The 27,641-nt window shown below is 38.0% G+C and overlaps 3 protein-coding genes across 5 annotated transcripts in view; 1 reads left to right on the plus strand and 2 right to left on the minus strand.

Moving 5' to 3' along the window:
- LOC105972803 (uncharacterized) overlaps positions 1-27,641 on the minus strand; it is a 39,106-nt gene that overhangs the window by 4,562 nt on the left and 6,903 nt on the right. The window lies entirely within an intron of this gene.
- LOC105972805 (putative serine/threonine-protein kinase SIS8) lies at positions 7,043-14,913 on the minus strand. 3 transcript variants are annotated; one of them, XR_016030834.1, is made up of 14 exons: positions 13,662-14,809; positions 12,249-12,686; positions 11,759-11,862; positions 10,340-11,391; positions 10,204-10,244; positions 9,914-9,982; positions 9,673-9,773; positions 9,458-9,536; positions 9,274-9,372; positions 9,109-9,177; positions 8,698-8,792; positions 7,784-7,833; positions 7,473-7,649; positions 7,043-7,354 (listed from the first exon to the last, which is right to left on the minus strand). XR_016030834.1 is itself a non-coding variant. In XM_012997783.2 (13 exons), the coding sequence occupies exons 1-13, from the start codon at positions 14,187-14,189 to the stop codon at positions 7,201-7,203; spliced, it is 2,961 nt and encodes a 986-aa protein (XP_012853237.2). In that variant the 5' UTR covers positions 14,190-14,913; the 3' UTR covers positions 7,043-7,200. The 3 variants fall into 3 exon arrangements, 2 of the variants coding, with proteins under 2 accessions (XP_012853237.2, XP_088672945.1); XM_012997783.2 differs by lacking the exon at positions 8,698-8,792 and having other exon boundaries at positions 13,662-14,913; XM_088816819.1 differs by lacking the exon at positions 8,698-8,792 and having other exon boundaries at positions 12,249-12,705; positions 13,662-14,607.
- LOC148771074 (uncharacterized) lies at positions 23,310-23,774 on the plus strand. The gene has a single exon (XM_088817473.1). It carries the CDS (start codon positions 23,310-23,312, stop codon positions 23,772-23,774), a length of 465 nt encoding a protein of 154 aa, XP_088673599.1.

A 27,641-nucleotide genomic window follows, 5' to 3' on the forward strand; every position in this document is an offset into this window, starting at 1 on the left:
ATCTAATGTAGTTGTAACATGTCTGTTGAGTCATATCGTTAAAATAATAAATATATTATATATTTAATTATTAACTTAAGTGAGGTACATTATTTGGATTGAACCATAGTAGGCTCAAGTTCGTCTTATAAATGAATCGGATTTAAATAAAATAGCTCAAACTCGCACGGCTTGCTAAAAATTGGATCCGGCTCACATATAATCGGATCGAGCCATCGAGCTTAATTTGGTTAGACTCAACTCAATTCTCGGTCCTATAATTGCCAAGAAAAAAAAAAGACTACGATGTAGAGAAGACTAGTTGGTTGTCTTTGCCTACTTCAAATTTATAATGTCGATGAGATTTTGGTCCATCAAATGAATTACAGCATGAAGATATTGAGACACTTTAACGTGAATGCACATAGCTTAGAGCCATGATTGGATATATTTGAGATTCCTGTGGATTGGTTACCACAGATGATCGTACGATCATATTCAAGGATAATGCAGCGGGCATTGAAAAAATGAAGACGAACTTTATTAAAGGTGACAACAAAAAGCATATAGCTCCAAAGTTTTTTATTCAATCAACAATAACAAGAGCTCACACAAACAATGATCTAAGCAGATCAGAAGTCAGGATAATTGCGCTAACTAACATAATAAATCGTTGCATGGAGTCACTTTTGAAAAACATGTTAAGGATATTAATATGCGTAATTATCCGAGTTTGCTCCCTTATAGACATGAGGGGGAATTAACATATGGGGGAGTATCGTGTAGGTACCCATTATCCAGAAGATATCCGAGTGCCCTATTGTATTTTTTTTCTTTCGTGCGAGGTTTATTTTTTCCATGGGGTTTTCGTTACTCGTCAAGGTTTTAAAAAGACAACTGAAAAGGTTGTGTGTTGTACTCTTTTTCCTAACCGAGATTTTTTTTCCCACTGATTTTATACTCGAAAGCTTTTAATGAGGCAACATGAAAAAGACAATGATGGTTTAATAGAAAAATACAAGAGATTCACAACTTTCCATAATACCATTATCCCCATTATTCCATGTACTTTGTAGTGGTGTAACAACTTTGTAAATTCTTGCAACTTAAGATGGTTTTAACTCTATATAAATGAATTTTATCCCTCCCAATGACACCCACAATTATCTCTTTATGAATTTTGTTCATTTGTATTCTCTTTCTATGTCTGTATATTGTTATTATTATACTTTGTTTCTACAGTTATCAAATCAAAGAGCAACACGAATAGGCCGATTTACAACAGTGTTGAATAAAATAATATATTATTTACACTAAGAAATTCAATGAGTTCTATTTTTTAAGACTAAATAATGTATATAATGATCAATGGACGATTGGAATTCAAAACAAAATAGAAGTAATTATGACAAAGTCAACGAAACAAAATTCAAAACAAAATAGAGGTAATTATGACAAAGTCAACGAAACAACGACAACAATGGCGGCAATAATCAACGAAAACAATGGCAACAATAATGAAAAAAATGAGAAATTAAGATTGGAAACAATCCTTAATGTTCAAGGAAAATTGTGAGATAGTTGAAATTAGAAGCAAATATTAAAAACAAGATAAGTTTAAAGAAAAAAGAAAAGGATAACCACTAAAGAAAAGGAAGTATTACTCTAAGTTTTGATAATAACAATTTCAAATAGTGGGCATAATGACAAATAGGCACAAAATAATATCGTCATAAATGTAAAACGAACAAAACCATAGGAAAAAAAATCTATGTCAACTAAAAAAATCACACACACACACACATATATATATATATATATATATATATATATATATATATATATATATATATATATATATATATATATAAAATTTTTTGTCAAAATCTGCTACAAGCTCAATGATCTTCATCAGTGTGTTTGTTTACTTTATATAAATGTTGAGGTGAATGTATATATTTACAATGAATAACGGTTACAATTTAGAGGTATACAAACCACACATCATGAATTTTAATTTCATGTCTACCGTCTATTAATATGAATCACATTAATTACCATGTAAATTCATGGATGTCTTTGAACTTGTGTAGACCTAATCATAGTATTATATTAATTAATATTGTAAGTCCTTTAATTCAATCAGTGCACTTTCGAATTCATCCAACTAGTTTATTAATATATTCAATGAAAGAAGTAGTATGACCTAGTTGCCCCTAAATATTTAATAAATTAAGGAATATGGTTTCCTCAAAAAATAGAAGAAACCATACAAGATTCGTCCTTTTAGATATAGTATAGATATAAATATAAATATTTATCAAAAAAAAAAAGATATAAATATAAATATAAATAGAGATATAGATAGATAGATTAGTCAAGTGCACGTGCGTTGCCGTGTCGAATTAATTGTCAAATTATTATTAATGTATTTTTTCCATCTTTTATTTGATATATCTTAAAATATTATTATATATTTATACATCAAAATGTATAAACATTCGTGCCATTATTTACAATAAAATATATCTTTTTTCACACTGAAATATTCAAATAGCTTTATTTTTATTGTATATATTTACTCATAAGTCCACTTTATTATTACCTTTATAGTTGAACACTTTTTTTTTTGCCGTTTTTGTTCCACAATTCTTCAAATATTTCAGCATGATCACTAAATCCACAATTCTTCAAATATTTCAGCATGATCACTAAAATTTATTAAAAATATTCACTGGATTTATTAATGATATTAAGCCTAGACAGGTGCACGTCCCTTGCACGTGTCGACTTATTTTTATTTTTATGTTATGATGTGTCAAATTATAATAATAGTATATTATATTTCAATATATATAACATTTGAGAACATTTACGGTCCTTAGTTATCAGGACATAACAATAACTTGAAGCATCAATCCGGTCCAATCCATTCTCCATCGTGTCATAATTGAACTCTTTGAGTTCCGGACATGTTTTAAATTATGGTTGCTAATCTACAAACATGTAGCATAAAGATAAAGCAAAATATTTCAATAGTAATGCTAAGAGAATGTTCTTAGTTTTGTTTAATTTATAGGTATTAGTCACTTTGGTCTTTCCGCAAAATTTTCATAGAGAACACTAATAACTATCAAAATATCGGATGATGGGCAATAGAGGAGATAGTTTAAGTTTAGCCCATGATTCCCATAGCTCATACCTTTTTGCTGATGAGTTCTCCCCTGGCGCCAATTTCCCTACGAAACATAACGTTCCAAATTCATATATATTGAAAGATAAATAATATAGGAATGAAAATTATATTTTTGATAGATAAAAATATCAGCATTCAAATATGTATAGTATATTGCCCATATATAACCTGAGAGCCCAAAAGACAACATTGCGCTCAAGCACTTTGATTTAAAATCATCGCCGATAGTATTCAATATTTTTTGTTGATTCCTGTAAATTTAAAACTTTTCGATCTAAAATATTTTTGTAGGGTAGCTGCCAAGCTCCATATCTAAAATAGATATGTATAAATTCTCCTTATACAGTATTGATTACTGCAAAGGAGAAGATATACTCAAGTATTATAGAAAAAGAAGAAACAAAGATGAATAAAATTGAAAGAGATTATAAAATAAATTATCAGCTCAGTTTTCCAATTTTTCCACACCAGAGATTCACACTGCTTTCCACAATACACCACCAGAGTACCACAAGAAGAACAGATCTTCTTTCTCTCTCACTCACAAACCCTAGTTTCACCTAGAATTCCACAAAGGAAAGAACAGATCAAGTACTCAATCTTACACCCTCACCAAAACCCCTTTTTCAGAACTCACAAAAGAAAAATTGAAGGATTTAGGTCGAGATTAGGTTTGAATTTGTATCTTATCTTCTTCCAGCCTTCATACCCATATTTATAGAGACATAAGTCAAATAGAGCCGGTGAAGGCTGTTCTGGAGGGTAAAAGTCAGCCATGTACCATGCACTTTGACCTCCAGCCATGACAGAGTCAAGGCAGTATAAGGGAGGAAGAAGACAGAAGCAGGAGCACCGGAGAAGATGAAGGAGTTAGGGTTTTCAGAGAATGAGAGATGAGAAGAAAGAGAAGAGAGTATTTAAGTGAGAGAATAAACGGTCTAGATTAATTCCAGAAATCCAACAGATGGATTAGGTTACATCTTATCTTGGGCTCACTAATCCTCTCTTGGAATCAACTCATGATGGCGTATTATAAGGTAGACTAATTGGGCTTCTGGCCCAAAACACATTTGGGCCAAAACCAACAATTTTATCTCACATCTCTTACGTATTTGAGTTCTCAGCTGAGTTAAAATTTCATAAGTGATATGGTGGGGGAGAGAAAGAGTAAATACATGCGAACATAAAAACGGATCAAGAAGATGATTAGCTCTAGAATGACATGTACATCCTATCCAATTCCGGTTGAAAGTTATATATATATATATATATATATATATATATATATATATATATATATATATATATATATATATATATATATATATATATATCATTTTCCGTTAAAAATTAACATCGTTAACTATAGAGGGGATTTTATGCAAGTTTCTTATAACATATGGGGATTTAGTGCATGGTTTTGCAACACAAGTGGGGTCTGCGCAAATTTAATTTATTCATTTAAAATTCAAATTATTTTCTTAAATTAAGTCAAATACATCTATTAATTTAAAATACCGAAAACCAAAAAAAATATTGGAGATGGAAGACGGAACGAATTCTCAAATTATTTATGTTCTTATCGCATATAATTAATCAAGAATAAATTATAAAAATAGATGATAATTCTTACAAAATAATTATATATTTTTGAAAATCAAAATTCTTAAATAAATTAATAAATTATATCATATAAAAATTGTATAAAATATGCGCTAAATCCCCCTATGTTATGCAAAAATTGCATAAAATCCCCTTATATTGTATAGAATATGCACTAAATCCTCCTATGTTATGCAAAAATTGCATAAAATCCCCTTATATTGTATAGAATATGCACTAAATCCCCCTATGTTATGCAAAAAATGCATAAAATCCCCTCTATAGTTAACGGTGTTAACTTTAGACGGAAAATGGGATTTCGTGCAAAGTAAAATGAAATACAAGGGGGCTTTACGCAAGAAAAAAAAAATAAAGAGGGGTTTGGCGCAGGTTTTTCTTAACACATGGGGGTTTTATGATGTTTACCCATAATCAATCAAACCTAACTCTATACAAATGTATGTGCTTTTTCCTTTTAATAGAGCTACTCATGCCAAATTGTGGGCAGCGATGTTGGGCTAGGTCTGGACCGGCAGAAAAGAACCACCACTTCAACCCAATTTACTATATCTAGTAAGCTAACGAAAAACACATGGAGGGGGAGAAATACCCAATCAATGTTTATGATGAGGCATTTGCCTAATAAGGGTCATGATTTTCACGCCTTTTCATTTTTGGGTTCTCGTTTATTCTATGTTCGGCAATAATGGGTTAGTCATAGATTGTTTGATTCTATTCGGAGTAGTCTGGTTGCCACATGGTGCCACATTTTTTGCAGTCGTTGTACATGTTCCATTTTTTGTGGAATTATTAGTGGCCTCGACTGTTGTGGTGAGGTGAACGGACTTTCTCGATTTTCTCAGGCTTTTTATGATTATTCTCATTCTTATATCTTCTCGTTAGTTTGGGCTTCATCTTTTGCCCGTGTTATTCTATTTTTGATAGGTTTTATTTATTTTTATTTTTTTTTTGCCGTTGCAGTTTTAGCCATTTTTCAGGCTTAGCATATTGCCTTAGACTCTTTATGTACTTATTGGGTTTTGATCTTTAGATAGGGTGGAGGTCCAGCCCAACCCCCACCCTCATCGGATGTTCGTTCTTAAAGAAAATTTATAATTATACTAGGAGAGATCCAATTCATAATCCCCAATAAGACAAGAAATGAGTTCATTTTTTTATAATTGCAGGTCGGCTGAAAAGTTATTGTACTAATTGTTATAAATCAATATAATGTTATAGATGTCCACCGTTTTCTTTTTTTGTTATATATATATATATATATATATATATATATATATATATATATATATATATATATATATATATATATATATATATATATATATATATATATATATTAGCTAAAAGGCTTTAATCTATTAACCGATAAAAGTATGAGGGGGGCTCGTTAAAAACCTTGTGGGCCTACATAATGAAAAGAGTACCTCTGAAAATAAGAATAAAAACTAAGCAACATTTCTAGCTAGAACACTAATGCTACAAACCTCCAAAAGTGTGGGAAAAAGATACGAACAAGAGTAATAGAAAAATCTACTTAGGATACGCACTAATTTCCCATTGGATTTTTTTTGGCAAGATTTTAAATGAATACGTACTATTTTCTCATTCGATTATGTTTTGTCCCACTGAGTTTTCCTAACAAAGTTTTTTAAGGAGGCATACACCGTAATGGTGGACATCCAAGGGGGTGTTATAAATCCATATAATGTTATTGATGTCCACCACTATCCTCCACCGTTGTCACACCATAATACAAATTAATGATCCTATTAAAAATTTTGTAACTCATGACCTTTGGAAGGTCTTTCTAGTGCCATTTATAGACCATCATGTAATATGGTCCATGTAATGTGTTCTATACACTTGAAGAAGAAGAAAATAATATACTTGTTTCCCTCTATATTATTATTTCAATTTCTGTTTTGTTATTTATTTATTAGTTTCTTAACACTAAACAAAATATCAATTATTTTTAATTAATCACGACTTATCTTAGTAACCAAACAAGACCATAATCTACTATCCAAGTAAAAGTTCAAGCTCAACTATGTAGCATGCTATTTTCTTTGGCTCCCATTAGAAATTATTTGCACATCACTCGCTGGAAACAAATATACATCAAACATCAATTACAAGCAAATTCATATGAATTTACAAACTGCACAATATTTTAATACAAAAAAGGGATACCAAAAAAACAAAAAAAAAAAAAAAAAAAAAAAAAGGAAACACTTGAAGAACAAGAATACGAAAGGATTTTCTGATCTGACTCAAACTTGTTCTGTACTTTTGTCGATAAATTTCAAACCTTTTTTGGTTCAAAGACAATGCTGCACACGCCTCTTTTTGTATAGGCATTCAATCGGGAGAAAAAAAAAATATGTTGAGAATCTTTCCGTTTATTAGCTTCTACGGTCGTCTAAATTTACAGAAGATTGACCACTTTTATCACTTCTCCTGCTCGATGGTCTTGGCGCTTGTGAACTTGTAATTGGCTTCTGAAGTGGTTTTAATGCTGCCATTATTTCACCGAACGATGGCCGTAAGTTTGGATCCCTACAACACACACACACAAAAATAATGGACTTTGTTAATAGCTTCATTACCAAAAATAAACATATATATGTAATTACAAATATGAAATTTGTTGCTTGCTAAATGATTTAAAACTCACGTTTGCCAGCATTTCATAATAATATCTGCAATAACTGGATCCATGTCTTGCGGTATTTCGAGACGACGGTGCTGAAAACCGACAGCACCAACAACTTGCATAGGGTTCATTCCTCCCCAAGGTTGCTGCAACGTACAAAGCTCCCATAGTATGACGCCGTAGCTATAAACATCACATCTGCATTTTATGTCAACTATTATTATTACAACATTAAAATAAATAAAAAAAAAAAACTTGCATATGTCAACTTTATGAGTTTAGTTTTGAGTTGTTTGAGTTCTACTATAAGCTGTATTTAAGAGATTACATACTTCTCGTTGGATGGCTCGTTTCTTAAAACTTCTGGTGCCATCCACTCTGCCTGAAAATGGGCAACACCAGAATAATTAATTAGCAGTGATATTACAAACCAATTATAATCAGATGCTGCAAGTTAAATGAATCTTAACTTCAAACAGAAAACCATTTGCGGGACTAGAAGTTGATCGGCAAAAGATGTAATAAAAAGATCCAATGGAATTCATATAATAAGTGCAAGGGTGCTAATAGTTTCACACATACAAAGAAAAAGCATGTACCACAAAATTAACCAAATAACAAAAAGGCCCAACTATTTAATTAATCATGGCTTTTCTTGGCCACCAAACGAGGTCTTATAGTACTATCACTCCGAAAGATGCAAAGGTAATTTGTTTCTATTCTGTAATATAACTTATATAGATATTGAATAATGTCCCAGAAATATACAAGGATACGGATAATTTATGGTTACGACTTACGAGAAAAGATTGAAGTAAAATAAGTGAATCAGCTCCAAATAACTAAAAACAAAAGACATATATGCTATATACAGGATACAAATTTGATTATGTTTTAAGTAATTGATACAAAAAAAAGTACACACTAAAATTCGCAGCCATTTCAACTTTTCACCAATTAAATATGAACCTAAATCACCAACTATAACTATGCATTCAGCGACTACGGTGTACTTGCCGATGCATAGATGGTTTATTGCGCTATCCCGTTTCTTCCACACGTCAACTATCTATGTTTATTTTTATTTATCATAAACTCTGCTTCCACACATAATTGAATATACCTTTGAGGAAAGATGCAAATATTAAGACACTAAGAATCGAAACTAGTCTTTTCCTACCACATATATAGAGGCGTAGTAAATTTGAAAATTTTATTTTTGAAGCATAGAACACGACAAAACAACCTTTTAGTGAAGGCGAAACTTGGCAATCAAACATCTCCAAAGGCGTGAGAGTAATAGGGATCAACAGCAATTTGAGCTATCTTCTACAAAAGGGGCTGATAAATTCAACAAAAATTAGCTGGTTGCATGCATGATTCGATCATGCAGCTATTTTTATGAAGGCAAAGGGCATCATAGTAAATAGACACAACTGAGACACGGGGGCGGAATTCGGACAAACATTTCCCACGGAAAAGGAACAAATATACTCCAACATAGAATTGTATTTAAACATCGAAACTCGAACCAGAAACTAGTTACATCAGCAATCTAAGAAACTCATAAGAAAAGAAGGGAAGCAAGGAAAAAAATAACTTATTATCGAGCATCGTAAAGATAACGACCGCAATAAAAGGTGTGAGAGAAGATTACCGTTCCAGCAGTAGACCTCGAAGAGAGAAATGTGCTGTGTTTCATTCTCGACAATCCAAAATCGCACACCTGACAGAAGAAAATAATAAAATGTGGATTATGATTAAATAGAATACGGCCACGCAAACATTATAAATTTAAAAAAGGCGTAACTAAGAAGATCACCTTGACAATCCAATTCTTATCGACAAGAAGATTCGGGGACTTCAAATCTCGATGGACTATCACTGGAGTGGAATTATGCAAATAATTCATTCCTCGGGCCTGTGATATTAATCGTAGTGCAATAATTAGCATAAAAATTAGAAGTTGGGGCGAATAATTAAAAGGCTTCGTAGCGCATTCGTACTGCATCGAGAGCCATCCTCATCCGTCTACGTTCGTCTAGTTGGTTGTTTGGGCGATGAATTAATCTGTACAAACTACCTCTGCAAACACAAAGAAATCGTCTTTTTCAATCCTTATCTTGTTGCTCTCGCTCGGTCAAATTAGTTTTAAAAAATTGTCAAACGCCACATGCAAATTACGATACGGAAAGTCGAAAGGATTCGAATTTTCGCATACCTAGGAAGGAATTCTGTAATAATGGAAAGATTTGGAGGACGAGTGATAGCTCCCATGAAGAGAACTACGTTTGGATGTCTCACTCTTTTCATGATCCGAACCTTGCAAAGAAACGTACAAATGAATTTAAAACAAAGTAGAAACCATTTATAAATAAGTCGAGGATGAAATAGTTACAATATATATATGCTACTGTTAAGTTTCAATCTCGTTACGGGACTAACTTGATCTTCGAACATACCTCGCTTCTGAATTCCTCGAGAGATTCGCCGGTTATATCTTGGTCGAGGAATTTCTTGACTGCAACTTCCTAAAGTTGGAATCAATGTGTAAATACTCTGTCGTCCAAAATCAGTTTGCTGATAAATGAATACACCCATAAAACACAATTGCAATACTTAAGAGATATACAAACGCATATGATCTTAATGAAAATATGAATTACATAACCACGAAAAAACGTAAATTTTAATTTCCAGACAGTAAGATTAGAAATCAAATGGACCGAAAACCAAGTTCTTGAAAACTCACAGTTCCATGCCAGTCTCCACGATATACCTCACCGTAAGATCCTGCAATAAAATATAAACAACATAATTCGGGTTCTTATATTTTTCGTCAAAGACCAATTAAATTTTGGCTGAATAAAAAAATCGAGGATTCGTACCAAGCCCAATACGCTCACCCAAGGCAATATCCTCCCAAGGGATTTCACAATCCGCCACATCATCAAGAGCTGCGTCAGATTTCGAACTCTCGTTCCCAGTCGACCTATCCGAAATCCTCTCACCTTCCAAATTCGCCCCTTGACCCTCCTGTTCCTCACAAACCGCCACATCAACAGCAGCATCACCGTCGCTCTTCACACACCTTGTATCTATCGAATGAACAGCTGCAGTTGTCGCCACAACCGCCGCAGCCGTCGCTGTGGCAGCAGCCGCCACCGGAAGCTGCAGATTCCGGTCAGCAATACTGTTCCCCTTCGAAGCTGCAACCACCATCGAAGAGGCCACAACTGCCGCCGCCGCAGCAGCGGCGGCAGCAACTGGAACACTCTTCGTTTCGATTGCCCCCTTTATACCGTAATGTGGCGGCAGCGGTGGAAGAAAAGCTCGGTCCGGGTTATTATTATTATTATTATTATTATTATTATTATTATTGTTGTTGTTATTTGTATTATTGCCCTTCTTTTTATTTTTGTCTTTTGTGATGGGCTTAACATCCGCCAGCTCGACATCTAACTGATCGGAATACATTTCGGTGAACAAGTTTGGGGGGGCGACCACCCCGCTTTCGAGTAGAACGTCATGGAGTTTCTGAGCTAACTGTGGGTTTTCTTTGGCGGCATCGATCATGTATTGTGAAGCATCTTTGACTTTCATTCTTCGTACAGCTGGCGAGCTAACACCTTCCGTCCAAGAAGGAGATCTTGCGTGCGCAAACGAATGATAAGGCCTGTTTGAGTCTTTCTTTGCATCCCAAAGCTTTTTTGAAGTATCGGCATCGTGTTTAGATTCCTCTACCACAGGAATATTCTCCGTAAACTTGGATCTTTTGTCGACTGCTCTGAACCCTGATGAGTCTTGAGATGAGTTGGTTATTCCGCCACTGGATGAAGAAGGGAAGGAGTATATGGTTTCATTAACGTGGGGCCCACCTGCTGCTGCGTCAGATGGAATGAGTGTGCCGGGGTCCGCCATCAAATCAACAATGCATTCCCTGAATCACATTATCTACTTATTCTCAAGACAGGAGTATATGTTTCGAAAGATACAAGTGTACCGCGTTATCAGCAATAATGCATTTATGGAATCAAAGGCTTCGTTTGGTTGCCAAGATAGGATTAGCAAAGATAAGACTCAATAATCTAATGAAACCCAATTATATTATTGAACCATGGAAGGTCCAATAAATAATCCATGAAAACATAATATTTACGGGTCGACCCGGGAAGTTATTGGGCATACCAAACATCAAACAAAGTTCAAATATTTAGTGAATCATAGCTAATCTCCCCAACCAAACGAAGCCTAAAACTATAGTATCGTGTATTAGAAACTTCCCGTGAATTATTCTTATTTCTTACCTTGCACCATCAATTTTCACAAAGTTCATTGCCACGTCATCAGAACCAGTAAACTGCTTTCCTTTCACTAATCGGCAAGGAATCCCCAAGCTATCAGCCAAAACCTGCACAAACATAACGAACAAAGAAAAAAAAAATAACAATTATATTTTCCAAATAGTTTATTCTTCGCACATCCGTGAGTGAGTTCAATGCTCGTTAGCATATACTCTATAGAGGACACTTGCATATAATGCATGCGACACCTTCGACTCCAATTTTCAACTCAAAAATCAATAAGATAATACCAATACGAACACTCTAGTACAATTTAAATCAGACAGAAAAGATAATCTCTCATGGAGAGAGAGATTTCCGAAAAAGATTAAATAGGAAGCAAGTTCTCTAGAGAAAATAAAGAAGTCACGCAAAATGTGCAAGCATGTATATTAATATACATATTTTTATGTGTATGTATACAAATTGCCAAAACCCAGAAAATATTCGATACCTTGAAAAGCAAAGCGCGATGACGGGCCAAACCAACGGTCAAGGAACCAATAGGCAAAACCATGCTACCATGGCCCGCCTTCAACGTACGGTTGAGATTTTTCCATGCAATCAACATGCTGTCAGGGTCGCCGACCGGGCCCCCCATGTGGTCAGAAACTAAATTAGCAAGCTTCTGCACCATACTGTGTGTTACGTAATTAACAGAATGCGACCGCAGCTTCGAAGCCATATCCATGGCTTTTTGTTCGATGTTCAACAACTTTGTGTCGGCCTCTCTGTTTACAAGAATGGCTTCCCAATTAATATTGTCGGCTACAGGTGTTCCTTGCAAATCGACTAGGGAAGGCATTCTAGAAGAAGTGGAGTCGATTAGGACGCCGTAAAGATCGTAGAAGCCGTCCATAATCTTGTCGTCGTAGCTTAGGGCATTGTAATTCTGTGAAGCATGAATAAATCTAGAATATGAGATTTATGTTAGAATGGAAGTAGAGAGGATCATTGCATAAGGTGGTAATGATTAGGAGGTTTTGGATTATATATTGGAGGAATAATTCTGTCTGTTCGAAAAAACGTTTGGTTTTATTTCGAGGAACTAAAACCAAACATTGTCTTTATATATGCAATAATATTGAGATGTCTCGGATTCAGGCCACAACGTAGATTTTGCATCGAATATAAACATGCGAGTGGGCCTAGTTGTTATTATTTAGAGTTTTCGGCAAATTTCCGTAATCCTATAGTCCTAAGCTAGTTGCTAGTTATAATGGTGTATCTATCCGCGATTGAGGTAGGCTAGAGTTAGCTCGCATAAATTGTAGACATTAAATATAGGACAACTGCAAATGAAATAGCTAAGACATCAAAGCAATTCGGATTAAGCTTAAATAAATGAGAAAAAAATATATCTTGATTATATTTTGCCATATTCAGCGATTTATTTAGAAACTTCTACACTACTTCTTCAATTTACTTATTGGGATTCGCCTAATTCTCTAATTTCAGCTTATGATGTTCGAGTTTATTAGTCGAGGCCAAACCTTAGCACTCAACCTAGTTGTATAGCTTGGCTTATTCTCAATTTTAGGACATGATTACTTATAAGTGACTTAAATAGGAAATCAAAAATACTAGCAATCGCTAACGTTCATTTTCTTCGATAACCAGAAATGCGCCTCGTGAAATTGCTTGAGCAAACTTTCTTCTGCACATAGCACATATTTAATCTACCAATAGGCTACAAGAGATCGGTAGGAAGAGTACTTTAACACTCGATATGTATTCGATTTCATAACATACCACATCTCAATTGAAGCACAACTCGTTCAACTAAACAGTCATTGCACTCAAGCTAACTCGACAATGAAACTGCTATTAATCGTTGTCAAGAAAAAAACAATATTTTGAAACTTACCCAATATCGATAAGCAACAACTTCAGCCGGAGTATTTTCCGGGGGGCAAGAACCCAAACTAATCTGTTTAACAGCTTCAATTTGAACAGCCTCGGGATCCTCTTTAGCACTCAACTCCAAAGCCAACTGAATTTGATACTCCTCTTCGATATCCTGATCCCTCGAATTGTTCGACCCCGAATCGCCCCTCACAGCATCTAAAGCAGCATCTAAGCTACTACTCCCCGCAGAATCGGAAGGTTCGATTCGTTCCCCTCTTGCGACATTCGAGGATGATAGTGGTGGACTGGGATTATTATTACTACTACTACTATGCCTATTCGTCACAGAATTCAACCATCCCGAAATCGCCGAAAAGGGTTTGTTATCGGACTTGGAGTGTGATAATAACAACAGCCTCTCACTCTGTGAACCATCATTCAATCTGCCGTTACCGTTACCGTTACCCCCCTTTGTTGATGAAGTGGAGCTCTCTGATTCCTCGGACTGGTTAGATCCTATGTGCAGTTTCTTTAGGAAATTCTTCATTTTCTTGTCCCTAAAGCTGAAACAGTCAATGCTAGAGAAGCAAGTACAACATGCAATCAAACCTCTCCATTGTGGTCTCAATCCCAAAGCATGAATGAATGAATGACAAAATTCAGAAAATCAAGAATTGGAAAAATAATAAAACCCTTTTGGTCAATACCCAAGAATTTGACCCCAAGAACAAAAACCCAGAATCCCAACTGAAAGAAAACACACACCCTTCTCACAGCAGAGCAAAACCCCAGATCAATAAAATACTACAAGAATTATCAGTTGGACTAAAACTAATAAAGATTGCTCCTTTTCTAATCATCTGATTAAGGTTTCGAAGAGAGAGATAGAGAGAGAATTGATGAGTTGTGAGAGGATAGAGAAACTAGAGAGAGAGAGAGAGAGTAAAATCAAAAGAAGCAAATGCAGCAGCTGCAAAGACAGCGAAGACCAACAAGTGGGAAGTGGGGGGGAGTAGGACCTTGGGCAAAAATGACCACTTCTTCCACAGAATTATTACAAAAGAACCCCTTTTTTTGCCCTTTCTATCTAATAACAAGAACCAAAACCAACTTCAACTTGTCCTCTTTCTCTCTCTCTCCTCTCACTAAACAAAGAAATTCGACCATAACAATCAATTTTAAAAGTCGGGTCTTTATCTGCATAACATAATTGCTAATACTCAAATTGGCGTTTCTTTAGTAGAGTTGGTCACCATAGACAAACTTTGGCTAAATTTTATTTTTCAAGAGTAATATTTTATTCCATATTGGTCAACTGTAATTGGTCAAAGTCTACTTATTTAACTTCTTGGTACATATCCCATATAGGTGGTAATGTATACGTATAATCTACAATATTTAAATGACTAAACCAAAAAATAAGGTTATGTATAGTTTGGTTCGCACATTATTTAGTTTAGGTGGTATGGTAAAATTACGAAAATTCCCCTATTGTTTGGGTAATTACAAAAACGCCCATCAACTATAAATATTTTTACAAGTTCACCATTGAGTATCAAAGTTAGTGGAATATTCTTGATTATATGGAATATTATTACTTGTGTATCCATTTTATCCCATTTGAGCTCCACATTTTGAAAAAAGATGATCATAAGATGTGTTTTTTAGCTTGTATATATCAGATTGTGGTGCATCAGAAACTATATTTTTACACAAAACGAGTACAAGCTAGATCACATTCCACAGAATCTAGATGATTATGTTGAATTTGACACCATAGGGTGGAAGTGTAAGAAGATTCATAGTTGATGGAAGTAGATGTAATTATTCAAACAAGAGGGGGTTTTTCGTAATTTGATCGTACCTCATGGGTGGTTGTAATTTATCCTTTAATTTATAACTTTGGCTTCTCAAATTTAATCGAACGAACATTTATACTCAATAACTATTAGTTATTAGTTGGGGGTAAGTACATATAAATCCCTAAACACAAATTTAAAGTACGGATCAGTCCCTACGAACGTTTCATAGACGTATCAGTCTATAATGCAAAGTTTCACATGCAGTTTAGTCCCTAGAGGCAGGTGAAAATTATAAAATACCCTTTAATTTAATCTAAAATTACATATTTTTTTTCATTTTCTCTCTCTTCTTTTCATCTTTCTTCTCTCTTTCCTCTTTCCTCTTTTTCTCTGTCTCTTTTCTCTCTCCTTTCCTTGCCGTTCCAATTCCATTTTTAGTTTTTTTTTTCAAACAACAAATGAAAATGAACATGAAAAGGCGCAAGAAAAAAAAACTCCTAAATCAATACAAATGAAACAATAAGAACAAAGAAAAGGAAGAACCAAAGTAGTAGAAGAAGAAAAAAACAAAAAGAAAAGAGGAAAGAGACCCATTTTCTAAGAATGGTGAAGGGGAAGAATAAGATTTGATTTTTTCCCCTAATCATTAAATTAGTTCCAATATCTGTTGTTTTGTTGTTTGAGTTAAAGATCGTTTATTTATTGTTGAATTGCATGATTTTGAATACTTTTTCTCCTGTGTATTATTCTTCGATGACATTAGCATGTTCCCAAAGCATTTTAGTCTTAACAAGGATTTGATGTATGATGTTTGATGACTTTGATATAGGATATGGGAAAAAGGCTTATTGTATTATTCTTGGTGATGCACAGTATATGTCATATGCTATAATTGTATTGTTAGTGCATTTGGATGGTGTTGAAACAACGTATTGGAAGAACTGATAACTGTTCGTTTTGCACGATTTTTGCTTATCAAATCTTCGAGTTTTGGGTCTTCGTTCGTCCGAGTTTCGGATTTATTTGTATATATTATTGCGTTTCTTGTTTTATTTCTATTTCAGGGTTTTATTAGGTATTTTTGCCGAGTCGAAGCCATTTGAAAGCGAAACCGAATTTTCAAGCTAATTTTGGGGCCAAGAAGACCCAGATCGCGATCTGACATCTCTGGATCGCGATCTGGTCGAATACCTTAAGCCGTATGCCATTCTAAGATTTTAAGTTATCTAGCTCGTTTTATCTTTGGAATTAATTGCAATGCTTTGACCAATCCGGCAACTTTGTGGGTGTGTTGTCTGAAAACCCTCACGAGACACAACTCGTCCTTTGGGGGTACCCAGGGGTTCAAAGGCTTGTTGCATACGCTAAATGCAATCGTGATTCTCTACGTTAGTGGCCTAGTTTAGTTTGTTGTTTTTATTTCCTTTTTGTTGTTGTTTCGTTTTGATTTACTCGGGACGAATAAAGATCTAAGTTTGAGGGTGTGATAAGTGTTCGTTTTGCACGATTTTTGCTTATCAAATCTTCGAGTTGTAGGTCTTCGTTCGTCCGAGTTTCGGCTTTATTTGTATATATTATTGCGTTTCTTGTTTTATTTCTATTTCAAGGTTTTATTAGGTATTTTTGCCGAGTCGAAGCCATTTGAAAGCGAAACCGAATTTTCAAGCCAATTTTGGGGCCAAGAAGATCGAGATCGTGATCTGACATCTCTGGATCGCGATCTGGGGGTTGTCACAGAGAGAAAATTGATCAAGATCCAGATCGCAATCCAGCAAGTCGGATCGCGATCTGGGGGGTCTTACAGTGCTGAAATGGGTCAAGATCCAGATCGCGATACACATTCCTGGATTGCGATCTGGCATGGCGGTGGGCAGTTCCCCGAGGCTGCCAGATCGCGATCCAAACAACCCAGATCGCGATCTGGGCACGCCTTTTGATAAAGATATTTTGTTTTGCAAAGCTTCTTGAGGAAGCTTTGCATTTCACTATAAATAGAAAGGCCATTTCATTCTTCACTCTTTCTTCGACTTTTTACGGTTTTCGACAGTTCTTCGCGGGAATCATCAACGGGGGTTTCGACTTGGGTTTTTCTTACGCAATTTCTTTACGTTTTGTTCTTCATTTTCTTTGTACATTCTTTTGACATTATGTTTTATGAACTAAGAACATTTTCTTCTAGGGCAATGAAGCCTTGTATATATTGATTTCGATCGTCATTTTTGTTATCTATTTGTCGTGTTTTGATTTCGTTTATATTTCCTGTATTAAATGCTTCTGATTGTTTGATCAGCTCTCAGATTGATATTAAATAGGAATGAACTCGAGAGAGGATTTCTCGTTTGAAGTTAGGAAAACATGGCTCGGAGTGTGGAAACGGAGACGTGATGCACTTCAGGTAGCCCTTAAGGGCTTGGCCTAAATGCTCTCTTAATAGCAGGTTCTGAACGGAGACGTCGGACCTGTGGGTAGACTCTAACTACACTGGAGACGGGGGTTAGAGTACATTAGCGTCTGGGTTAACGAATAGGAATGTGATTTTAGATAGCGGATTTGTAGATCGTTGTTGATTATACATAGGTGGATTTGGCCCTAGAAGTCCCCTTTAAATCGAAGTCCCCCCGCGTTGAGTTGTCGTTACTTTATTTACGTACATTATATATTTGCATGTTTACGATCTTGCATGCTTTTAAATTAGGGTTTCTCACCTTTCCAAATATTTACGATCAGCTAGATAATATAACGATAATATAATTACACTACTCAGCATGTGAATCTACAAGGTCCTTGTGGATAGATATATCCGGAACCACTGTTCTGCAAAATGAGATACTGTATACTTGCGGTAATTTATACGTGAGGAAAATACGTATCAAGTTTTTAGCGCCGTTGCCGGGGACCAATTTGATTTTATCTTTGTTGATAGTGTTACCAATTATCTGACTATTACTTTAGCTATTTACCTGCTTTATTTTCGATTTCTACCTTGATTTTAACCGATCACTTTGTTTATGCCCAGGCGTCGAAATTTGGAAATCATACCTTACGATCCCGAGATTGAAAGGACATTTCGTAGATGAAGGGCCGCGCGCAACCAACAAAGTGAACCAATGGCCGACGATCAAGAAAATCCAGAGCACCTGGCCTTTGAGTACGATCGAGAGCCAGGACGAGATCACGAGCAGCCAAGACCGAACCTGCCACCCGAGCGAACAATGCGAGAATACCGAACTCCAGCTGTGAATGAGAACTATTCGGGAATCAGGAAACCGACGATAGCCGCAAACAACTTCGAGCTGAAGACGGGGCTAATCAACATGGTCATGACGAACCAATTCTCTGGAGCAGCCACTGCAAATCCAAATCTTCATCTTGCCAATTTCTTGGAGATTTGTGACACGATCAAAGTTAATGGTGTTTCTGATGATGCCATCCGGTTGAAGCTATTCTCATTTTCTGTCAGAGACAAAGCAAAGAGTTGGCTTCTGAGTCTTAATCCAGGATCACTCACCTGTTGGGAAGAATTATCACAAGCCTTTCTGGCACGATTCTTTCCACCCTCGAAGACCGCACAACTATGAAGAGATGTAAGAAACTTCAGATAGATGAGCCAAGAGCCGATGCACGAGTCTTGGGAGAGATTCAAGGACTTATTACGACAATGCCCTCAACACGGATTCAACCCGTGGGATCAAATGGAGTTATTCTACAATGGGCTCGACCAACCAGCCTGATCTTTAGTTGATGCTGCTCAGGTGGATCATTGCAAAACAAGACTCCCACAGACGCTCGAGACATTGTCGAGCGAATGTGTGAGAATGCTTACCATTGGCCGTCCGAACGGAGTGGTGTACAAAAGGTGGCCGGAGTTCACCAACTCGATCCTTTAGCCGCAGTTTCAGCACAATTAGCTACTCTATCAAATCAGGTCGCCCAATTATCAGTTCGAGGGCCACAGACCGAACGAGTAGCAGCAGCAAGTACTTCACAAGCCACAAACGACGATTGGGAGCAGGCACACTTTATGAACCACCGATTCAACAATTTCTGGGGAACCAACAATCAGAACCAAAACCCTACTCATTACCACTCGGGAATTCGGAATTACGAGAACTTCTCCTACGCCATCCAAGGAATGCTCTACAACCACCTTCAGATTTCAACCATCAGAGAGAGCAACGAGGGCCAACGTATGACGAGCGTCTTCACCGACAAGAACAGGAAATGGAGGGCCTGAAATCAACAATGAAGAACATGGAGAAGCAAATAGGGCAAATCGCCCAATCCATGTCCACGATGGCAAAGGGTGGATTTCCGAGCAATACCGAAGTCAATCCAAAAGAAAGTTGTCAAGCCATAACCACCCCAAGTGGTTTGCAAATGACCGATCCTCCTTATCCGACTGACAAGTCACCAAGGCCAGCTGTACAACCGACCCCGGTCGAGCCGGAAATCACAATTTCAGGGAGTAGTACAAAGAGGCTAGTAAGCCCAATAACATTTCTTTTCCTGATAATCCCCCTCTTATGATAACTCCTATTTCTTTTCCAGAAAGACAGAAGAAGAAGAAGTTCAAGGATCAATTGAAGAAGTTCATTGAAAAGATCAAACAAATTCGAATCAACATCCCTTTTGCAGAGGCCTTGGAGGTAATGCCAAACTACACCAAGTTCATGAAGGAAGTCCTATTCAAGAAAATTCGGATCGAAGAAGACATACCAGTGACACTCACGGCAACTTGCAGTGCCATTCTTCAGTCGAATCTACCACCGAAAATGAAAGATCCAGCGAGTTACACTATTCCTTGTATTATTGGAAATTCTACTTTCGATAAAGTTTTATGTGATTTGGGGGCAAGTATTAATTTGATGACTATGTCTGTGTTTCTAAAACTGGGCTTAGGAAATTTGAACCGCACTCGCATGACTTTACAACTAGCTGACCGTTCATTGAAATATCCCGATGGGATTGTAGAAGATGTGCTAGTTAAAGTAGATAAATTCATTTTGTCTGTTGATTTTGTGGTACTTGAAATGCCTGAAGATGACGAAGCACCAATCATTTTAGGTCGTCCATTCTTAGCCACTGGTAATTAAGGCGATGATTGATATGGAATTAGGATCTTTAATGCTTAGGGTAAATGGGGAAGAAGTTGTTTTTAATTTGACAGATGCATTTAAACAATCTGAGCATGTTGAGCATTGCAGTAGAATAGACGTGATCAAGGACTGTGTTTTCTCCTTTTTTGATTTGTATGAATTATGTGATTCTGTTGAGCACTGCATTGTTAATTCTATTGATTTGCATTCTGCCTCCCCTGAAACTCCTATTGAAAATGATGTGCTTGATTGTGTGTTGTTTCTTGAGTGTGCCGAGATTTTAGGTGTAGACGAGGTAGGAATCGTCCCCGAGATACCAGTTAGTGTGAAAACGGCCCCCGTACTGGAATTGAAACAATTACCGGATTATCTTTGTTATGCTTTTCTTGGAGCAGACAAGCTTTATCCGGTGATTATTTCTTCTAGTTTGAGCGAGGCCGAAACAAACACACTGTTGGAGGTCCTTAGAGAATATAGGTTGGCTATAGGTTGGTCTATTGAGGATATTAAGGGAATTAGCCCGTCTATTGTTCAACACAAAATTCTAATGGAAGACGTCTATAAACCGAGAGTCCAACCTCAGAGGCGGTTAAACCCGTCAATGAAAGAGGTAGTCAAAAAAGAAGTCTTAAAACTGTTAGGCGCTGGTATGATTTATGCAATTTCTGACAGTCCGTGGGTCAGTCCGGTGCAGGTTGTGCCAAAAAGGGGTGGGATGACGGTTATTGTGAATGATAAAAATGAACTTATTCCGTCTAGAACAGTCACTGGGTGGCGTGTGTGTTTCGATTACCGATTATTGAATGCAGCCACTAGAAAAGACCATTTCCCCCTTCCTTTTATCAATCAAATGCTAGACAGGCTAGGAGATTTCCAGTATTACTGTTTTCTTGATGGTTATTCGAGGTACAATCAAATTTCAATCGCCCCGGAAGACCAAGAAAAAACTAATTTTACTTGCCCCTACGGTACTTTTGCATTTCGTAGGATGCCTTTCGGTTTGTGTAATGCACCTGCTACCTTTCAACGATGTATGATGTCTATTTTTCATGATATGGTAGAAGAATTTCTTGAGGTGTTTATGGATGATTTTTCTGTGTTTGGATCGTCTTTCGATCATTGTGTGCACAATCTAGAACTTGTTTTGAAAAGATGTACAGAAACGAACCTTGTTTTAAATTGGGAAAATGTCATTTTATGGTTCGTGAAGGTATTGTTCTTGGTCACAAGGTCTCGAAAAAGGGTCTTGAGGTGGATAGGGCAAAAATCGAAACGATTGAAAAATTGCCTCCATCGAAGGATGTCAAGGGGGTTAGAAGTTTTTTAGGGCATGCTGGGTTTTACCGTAGATTCATTAAAGATTTTTCGAGAATAGTAAAACCATTATGTCATTTGGTTGAGAAGGAAGCTGTCTTTGATTTTGATTCTGCTTGTTTGCAGGCTTTCACGTTTCTCAAGGAGAAGCTAACCCAATCACCGATTATGATTACTCCAAATTGGGAGGAACCATTCGAGATCATGTGCGATGCGAGCGACTATGCTGTAGGTGCAGTATCGGGATAAAGGAGGGACAAAATCTTCAAAGCCATCTACTATTCGAGTCGTACACTTGACCAAGCACAGAAGAACTATTCAACGACCGAAAAGGAAATGCTTGCTGTCGTTTATGCCGTTGACAAGTTCAGACCGTATATTTTGGGGTCTCAGGTGATCATTTACACCGGCCACGCAGCTATTCGATACTTGTTTGCAAAGAAGGACGCCAAGCCTAGACTTATGAGATGGGTACTCCTACTCCAGAAGTTCGACTTGGAAATCAGAGACAAAAAAGGAAGCGAGAATGTGGTAGCAGATCATCTTTCCAGACTCATACTAGAAAAAGTTCCAGCCGAACGAAATATTCAGGAATCATTCCCAGACGAGCAACTGCTCGCCATTAGTACTCACACTCCGTGGTATGCTGATGTGGCCAACTTCTTGGCCAGTGGAATCATTCATGACGATCTATCTTATCACCAAAAGAAAAAATTCCTTCACGACAGTCGTTTCTATCTATGGGACGAGCCGTTGCTTTTCAGAACCGGCCCCGATCGTGTCATCCGAAGATGTGGTCCGGAAACAGAAGTACGTGAGATTCTCACACATTGCCACTCTTCACCTTGTGGCGGGCATCACGGGGAATCTCGCACAACAGCCAAGGTTCTGCAGTCAGGCTTCTTTTGGCCAACCCTATTCCGAGATAGTTACGAGTTCGTGAAACGGTGTGATCGATGCCAACGAACAGGGAACCTATCCAACAAAAGCCAAATGCCTTTGAACAACATGCAAGAGGTGGAGCTTTTCGATGTTTGGGGAATAGACTTCATGGGACCATTCCCGTCTTCGAACGGGAAATTATACATTCTGCTTGCCGTGGACTACGTGTCCAAATGGGTCGAAGCAATTGCCACCACTGCCAACGATGCTCGTACAGTCCTCAAATTCTTCCACAAGAACATATTATCAAGGTTTGGGACACCTAGGGCGATCATTAGCGATGAAGGATCTCACTTATGCAACAAACTGCTCACTAATCTCACGAACAAGTTGGGGATCCGACACAAAATTGCATTTGCCTATCATCCACAAACAAATGGCCTTGCTGAGTTGTCAAACCGAGAAATCAAATAGATTCTGGAGAAGACCGTGAGCACGAACCGAAAAGATTGGGCGTTGAAGCTCGATAATGCACTTTGGGCCTATCGAACCGCATTCAAAACACCGATTGGGATGTCTCCGTACAAACTCGTGTTTGGGAAAGCGTGCCACCTGCCAGTGGAATTGGAGCACCAAGCTTATTGGGCAGTCAAAAAGCTCAATTTCGATCAAACGGCCACCGGTGATCGTCGATTGCTTCAACTCAACGAAATGGAGGAGTTCAGAAACGATGCCTACGAGAATGCCAAGATTTACAAAGAAAAGACGAAAAAGTGGCATGACAAAAGGATTACAAAGCGAGAGTTCCGGGCAGGTGACCAAGTCCTGCTATTCAATTCTCGGCTACGACTATTTCCGGGAAAGCTCAAGTCCCGTTGGTCAGGACCATTCGTAGTCCTGAGCGCCCCACAAGGAGTTATCGAAATACGAGGACCAGACGGTCCGTCGTTCAAAGTGAATGGGCAACGAGTTAAGCATTACTATCCGAATGGTGCTCCCGATGAAGTGGAGCGTGTTGCACTAATTTTCTCCCAATAAATCCAAAAGAAGTCGAGCCGTTGACTGTAAAACAGGCGCTAAATGGGAGGCACCCCATTATTGCTCATTCTCTGTCATTTTTCTTTTGTTCTTGCTTTCGTTTTCGTTTTTAGTCTTTTCTTGCATTTTTATATTTTTTAGGGTTCAATATCTCTATCTCACCCGTTTAAATTTCAAATTTTGTGCAGATTTGAGGACCCAGATCGCGATCCAGCAAGTCGGATCGCGATTTGGGGGGTCTTACAGAGAGAAAATTGAGGCAAATCCAGATCACGATCCAGAAAGCCGGATCGCAATCTGGGGGGTCTTATAGAGAGCAAAGTGGGGTCAAATCCAGATCGCGATCCAGAAAGCCGGATCGCGGTCTGGGGGGTCTTACAGAGAACAAAGTGGGGTCAAATCCAGATCGCGATCCAGGAAGTCGGATCGCGATTTGGGGGGATCTTACAGAGAGCAAATAGGTTGCGGACCCAGATCGCGATCCGGCCCTTCTAGATCGCGATCTGGGGGCAAAAACTGTACTTGTTCGAAAAACCCTTCTCTTTTTCTCACTTCTTTCTTTTACAAAATTCGAACACCTCCTTTCCCCCAACCCTAAAACTTCGATTTTCTTTCAAATTTCATCTTCAAACTTGCATATTCTTAGATTTTCATCAACTATTAACGATTATTGCTTGTTTATATTAAGAATTCTGGACGAATCTTCAACAAAGGTTTGTTCTTGACCCAATTTTTTTTAGTTTTGCTTGAAAATTTGAATTTCTTCCAATTTTCTTGTTTTGTCCCTTGGTTATTCAATTCTTATTGCTAGTACGTAATTAGGTACTTGATTTTGTGATTTAAAGACTTGTTTAATTGGTTGAACCAATGTTTAGATATATGAATTGCCCTATTATGCTTAATTTTGAATTTTTTGTGAATTTTTGAATGGGTCGAGTCATATTATGCTAATTTTTGCTCGTTGATCGTTATTAATTGTTGTTGTTGTGTTGATTGATGTAGGAGGGTTAGTTTTCGAAAGGAACTAACATTCAAGGAGTTTCAAAGAACTTGCGCACGCCAAGTGTTCGACGAATTGTCCGAGCCAATTTCAAGTTTCATTTTGCACCCTCATTTACACCATGACTTCACCGGCAAACAAACTCCAAAAGACGGGTGAGAATTCCAAGAAAGCCCAACCGAAGGGCAAAGGAAAAGCACCGGAAAAGAAGAAGGGCAAGGCTCAAGGCAAAAAGGGGGGAGAAGGCTCTTCACACTCGCCTTCACATTCGGAGGGACCAACCGAGCAAACCATGCTAAGAACCGGCGACGTGCCACTCAACACGGGCGCCCGAGCCAATCAACGCACGCTCGTGAGCGACATCACCTTCGACGAACACGATGAAGACATCTATGTGAATGTCGAAGCCAAAAGCGAGTTTATCGACCGCCTCCATCGATCGATCGTCCCAGAGCGTGAGTTATGTGTCCGTACGATTGGATGCCCCTCGATCGTGAACAACATCCAAGAAAGGTGTTGGAGAGTACTCGTCGACAAACCAGACACCTACAACGAGAACTTGGTCCGGCTCTTCTACGCCAATGCCGGTCAGTACAAAGGCTCGGTAGTTTTCATCCGGGGCGTCGAAGTTTGTTTTATCCATCCCCCCCCCCCCCCCCCCCCCCCCCCCCCCCCCCCCCCCCCCCCCCTCACCCCGTGTTCCGGACATCCCGACCGAGCCGTTTCAGGCACTGAAGATGGAGATGACGTACAAGGACCTCATTCAGGCCCTGTGCCCCCGAGGATCGTATTGGGCATCAGGAGATAAATGGTTCTATCGAGCCGAGCTCTCGAGGGAGGCAAAGATTTGGATGTATTTCGTCTGCTCCCGACTCATGCCGACGGTTGCAACGGTCCGGCCCTATGCCACTCGCCTCACGTTGATATACGCAATCATGAAGGGCACCCCTCTGAACGTGGGTGCCATTATCCACTCAGAGATTCGACGGTGCATGGGCGACACCTCTTTGGGCCCGATGTTCCCCTCCCTCATCACCGCCTTATGCAAAAATGCCAACGTGGCGATGTTTGCCGACGACAAAGTCACAAAGGCTCCGAAGCCAATCTTCCCGTTCGACAAACTCCAGCCAGCTTCCGGTCCACAGGGCGAGGGCGATGGCCGTGAGCCAGACGTGCCATCATCCGAGGATTCCCGACCAGCCTGAGCCACACCACGAGGCAGAAAAAGACAGCAGACAACAGCAGCAGCAGCTCCACCTCTTCCGAAGTATATGACCGAGTGGATGGATGCTATGGAGGAGAACGTGGGCTGGTTCAAGAAAATGATCAAGGTGATGGCAGCAGCACTCCAGTGCAGGACGGACGACGTCGTCGAGCCACGACCATTCCCACCACGGCCTCGTTTTGACGGAGCATCTACCTCCACCGCAGCCGCAGAAGAAGCTGCACGAGCGGCAGCCACCACACTGGTGAAGCCCGTCTGGGAGGAGCACGAGCGTGGACTTCGCGAGGACGAGGACCGAGCTATCGTGGAAGACCATGACTTCTAGGGACGTTGTGTTTTCCATCCCTTTTATTTTTTATTCTTCTTTTGAGCACATGGACTATGCTAGAGTTTGAGTTTGAGGGTGGTGTTTGTTGAACCTCTTTGTTTTTGTTTTTGTTTATGTTTTTAGTTCGTTTGTTTTGGGATAAGTCGTTGGATTGATATTTCGTTTACGATGTATCTTTGCTAGACTTTGTTTTTATTTTATTTTATTTATCTTATTTTGATTTGGTCTTTTGCATGCATATCATATAATTTAGTTTCGTTTATGTATTTCGATTTCCGTAATTGTGTTATGTTTAGGATCGAGTGTAATGCATTTCCGGGTTCTATTGAAGCAAAGCAATTAATGAATTAGTAGATGGGCTAGTTGATTTTAAAATTAAAATTATGGATAACCGGCTAATTATAGATGAACCTTCCGACTGCGTTTTTGCAACTTGTGTGGATAGCCTTTCAAATCCTTTCCGATTAAGCATGAGCGCACTTTTCAGAGGGGTATAATAGTCTGAGGTGTAGCGGGCGAGTTAGAATTGAATTATGTGTTCACGATTTCCAGTTGTTGGCTAAAAGTTCTATCTATGGTCTTTACGTTTTTTGTGTTATATTGTTAAAAAAAAAAAAAAAAAAAAGAGAAAAATAATAATTTGTGGTATTGTTGTGATTCACGCTCTGATTTCCCCGTCTTTCTGACTCGAGCTTAACCCGTTGGGTGCACCTCGTCGCCTAAGTCTCTCGAGCTTTCGTGCTTGGGGGTTTCTTGGACTAAAGTTCGATACATGGGTCAGGGAGATAACACAGTGGTGTCGAGCCTTGCACGAGTCACAATTATGCCCATTTCAAAAAAAAAATGAGAAAAAAAATTGTGATGAAAATCACCAAAAATATTGTTGTTATCATTTCTTATTGAATAAATAGACCTACTTATGCCCAACTCGAGTTTTTGAATTTCAGAATCAAAACTTGCTTTTCACCCACATTTCTACTCAAAACCCTCGATGATTGTGTTTATTGTTTAATTACGGATTCTTGAGTCTATCTTTCATTTTGGTGTAGAAACAACTAATTGCGTCGGTAGAAAAGTCGAATACCTTAAGCCGTATGCCATTCTAAGATTTTAAGTTATCTAGCTCGTTTTATCTTTGGAATTAATTGCAATGCTTTGACCAATCCGACAACTTTGTGGGTGTGTTGTCTGAAAACCCTCACGAGACACAACTCGTCCTTTGGGGGTACCCAGGGGTTCAAAGGCTTGTTGCATACGCTAAATGCAATCGTGATTCCCTACGTTAGTGGCCTAGTTTAGTTTGTTGTTTTTATT

The sequence above is a fragment of the Erythranthe guttata genome, chromosome 4 (genome assembly GCF_056151865.1).
Source record: "Erythranthe guttata isolate IM_541 chromosome 4, IM_541, whole genome shotgun sequence".
NCBI lineage: Eukaryota > Viridiplantae > Streptophyta > Magnoliopsida > Lamiales > Phrymaceae > Erythranthe > Erythranthe guttata.

Excerpts from the sequence above, each read along its gene's own strand:
- LOC105972805 (XM_012997783.2), bottom strand. The coding sequence starts at position 14,189 with ATGAAGAATTTCCTAAAGAAACTGCACATAGGATCTAACCAGTCCGAG. Across the intron at positions 9,178-9,273 it reads ATAAGAATTGGATTGTCAAG|GTGTGCGATTTTGGATTGTC; the intron begins GTGATCTTCTTA and ends TTCTTCTGTCAG. Across the intron at positions 7,834-9,108 it reads CGAGGTCTACTGCTGGAACG|GCAGAGTGGATGGCACCAGA; the intron begins GTAATCTTCTCT and ends GCCCATTTTCAG.
- LOC148771074 (XM_088817473.1), top strand. The coding sequence starts at position 23,310 with ATGTCTCCGTACAAACTCGTGTTTGGGAAAGCGTGCCACCTGCCAGTG.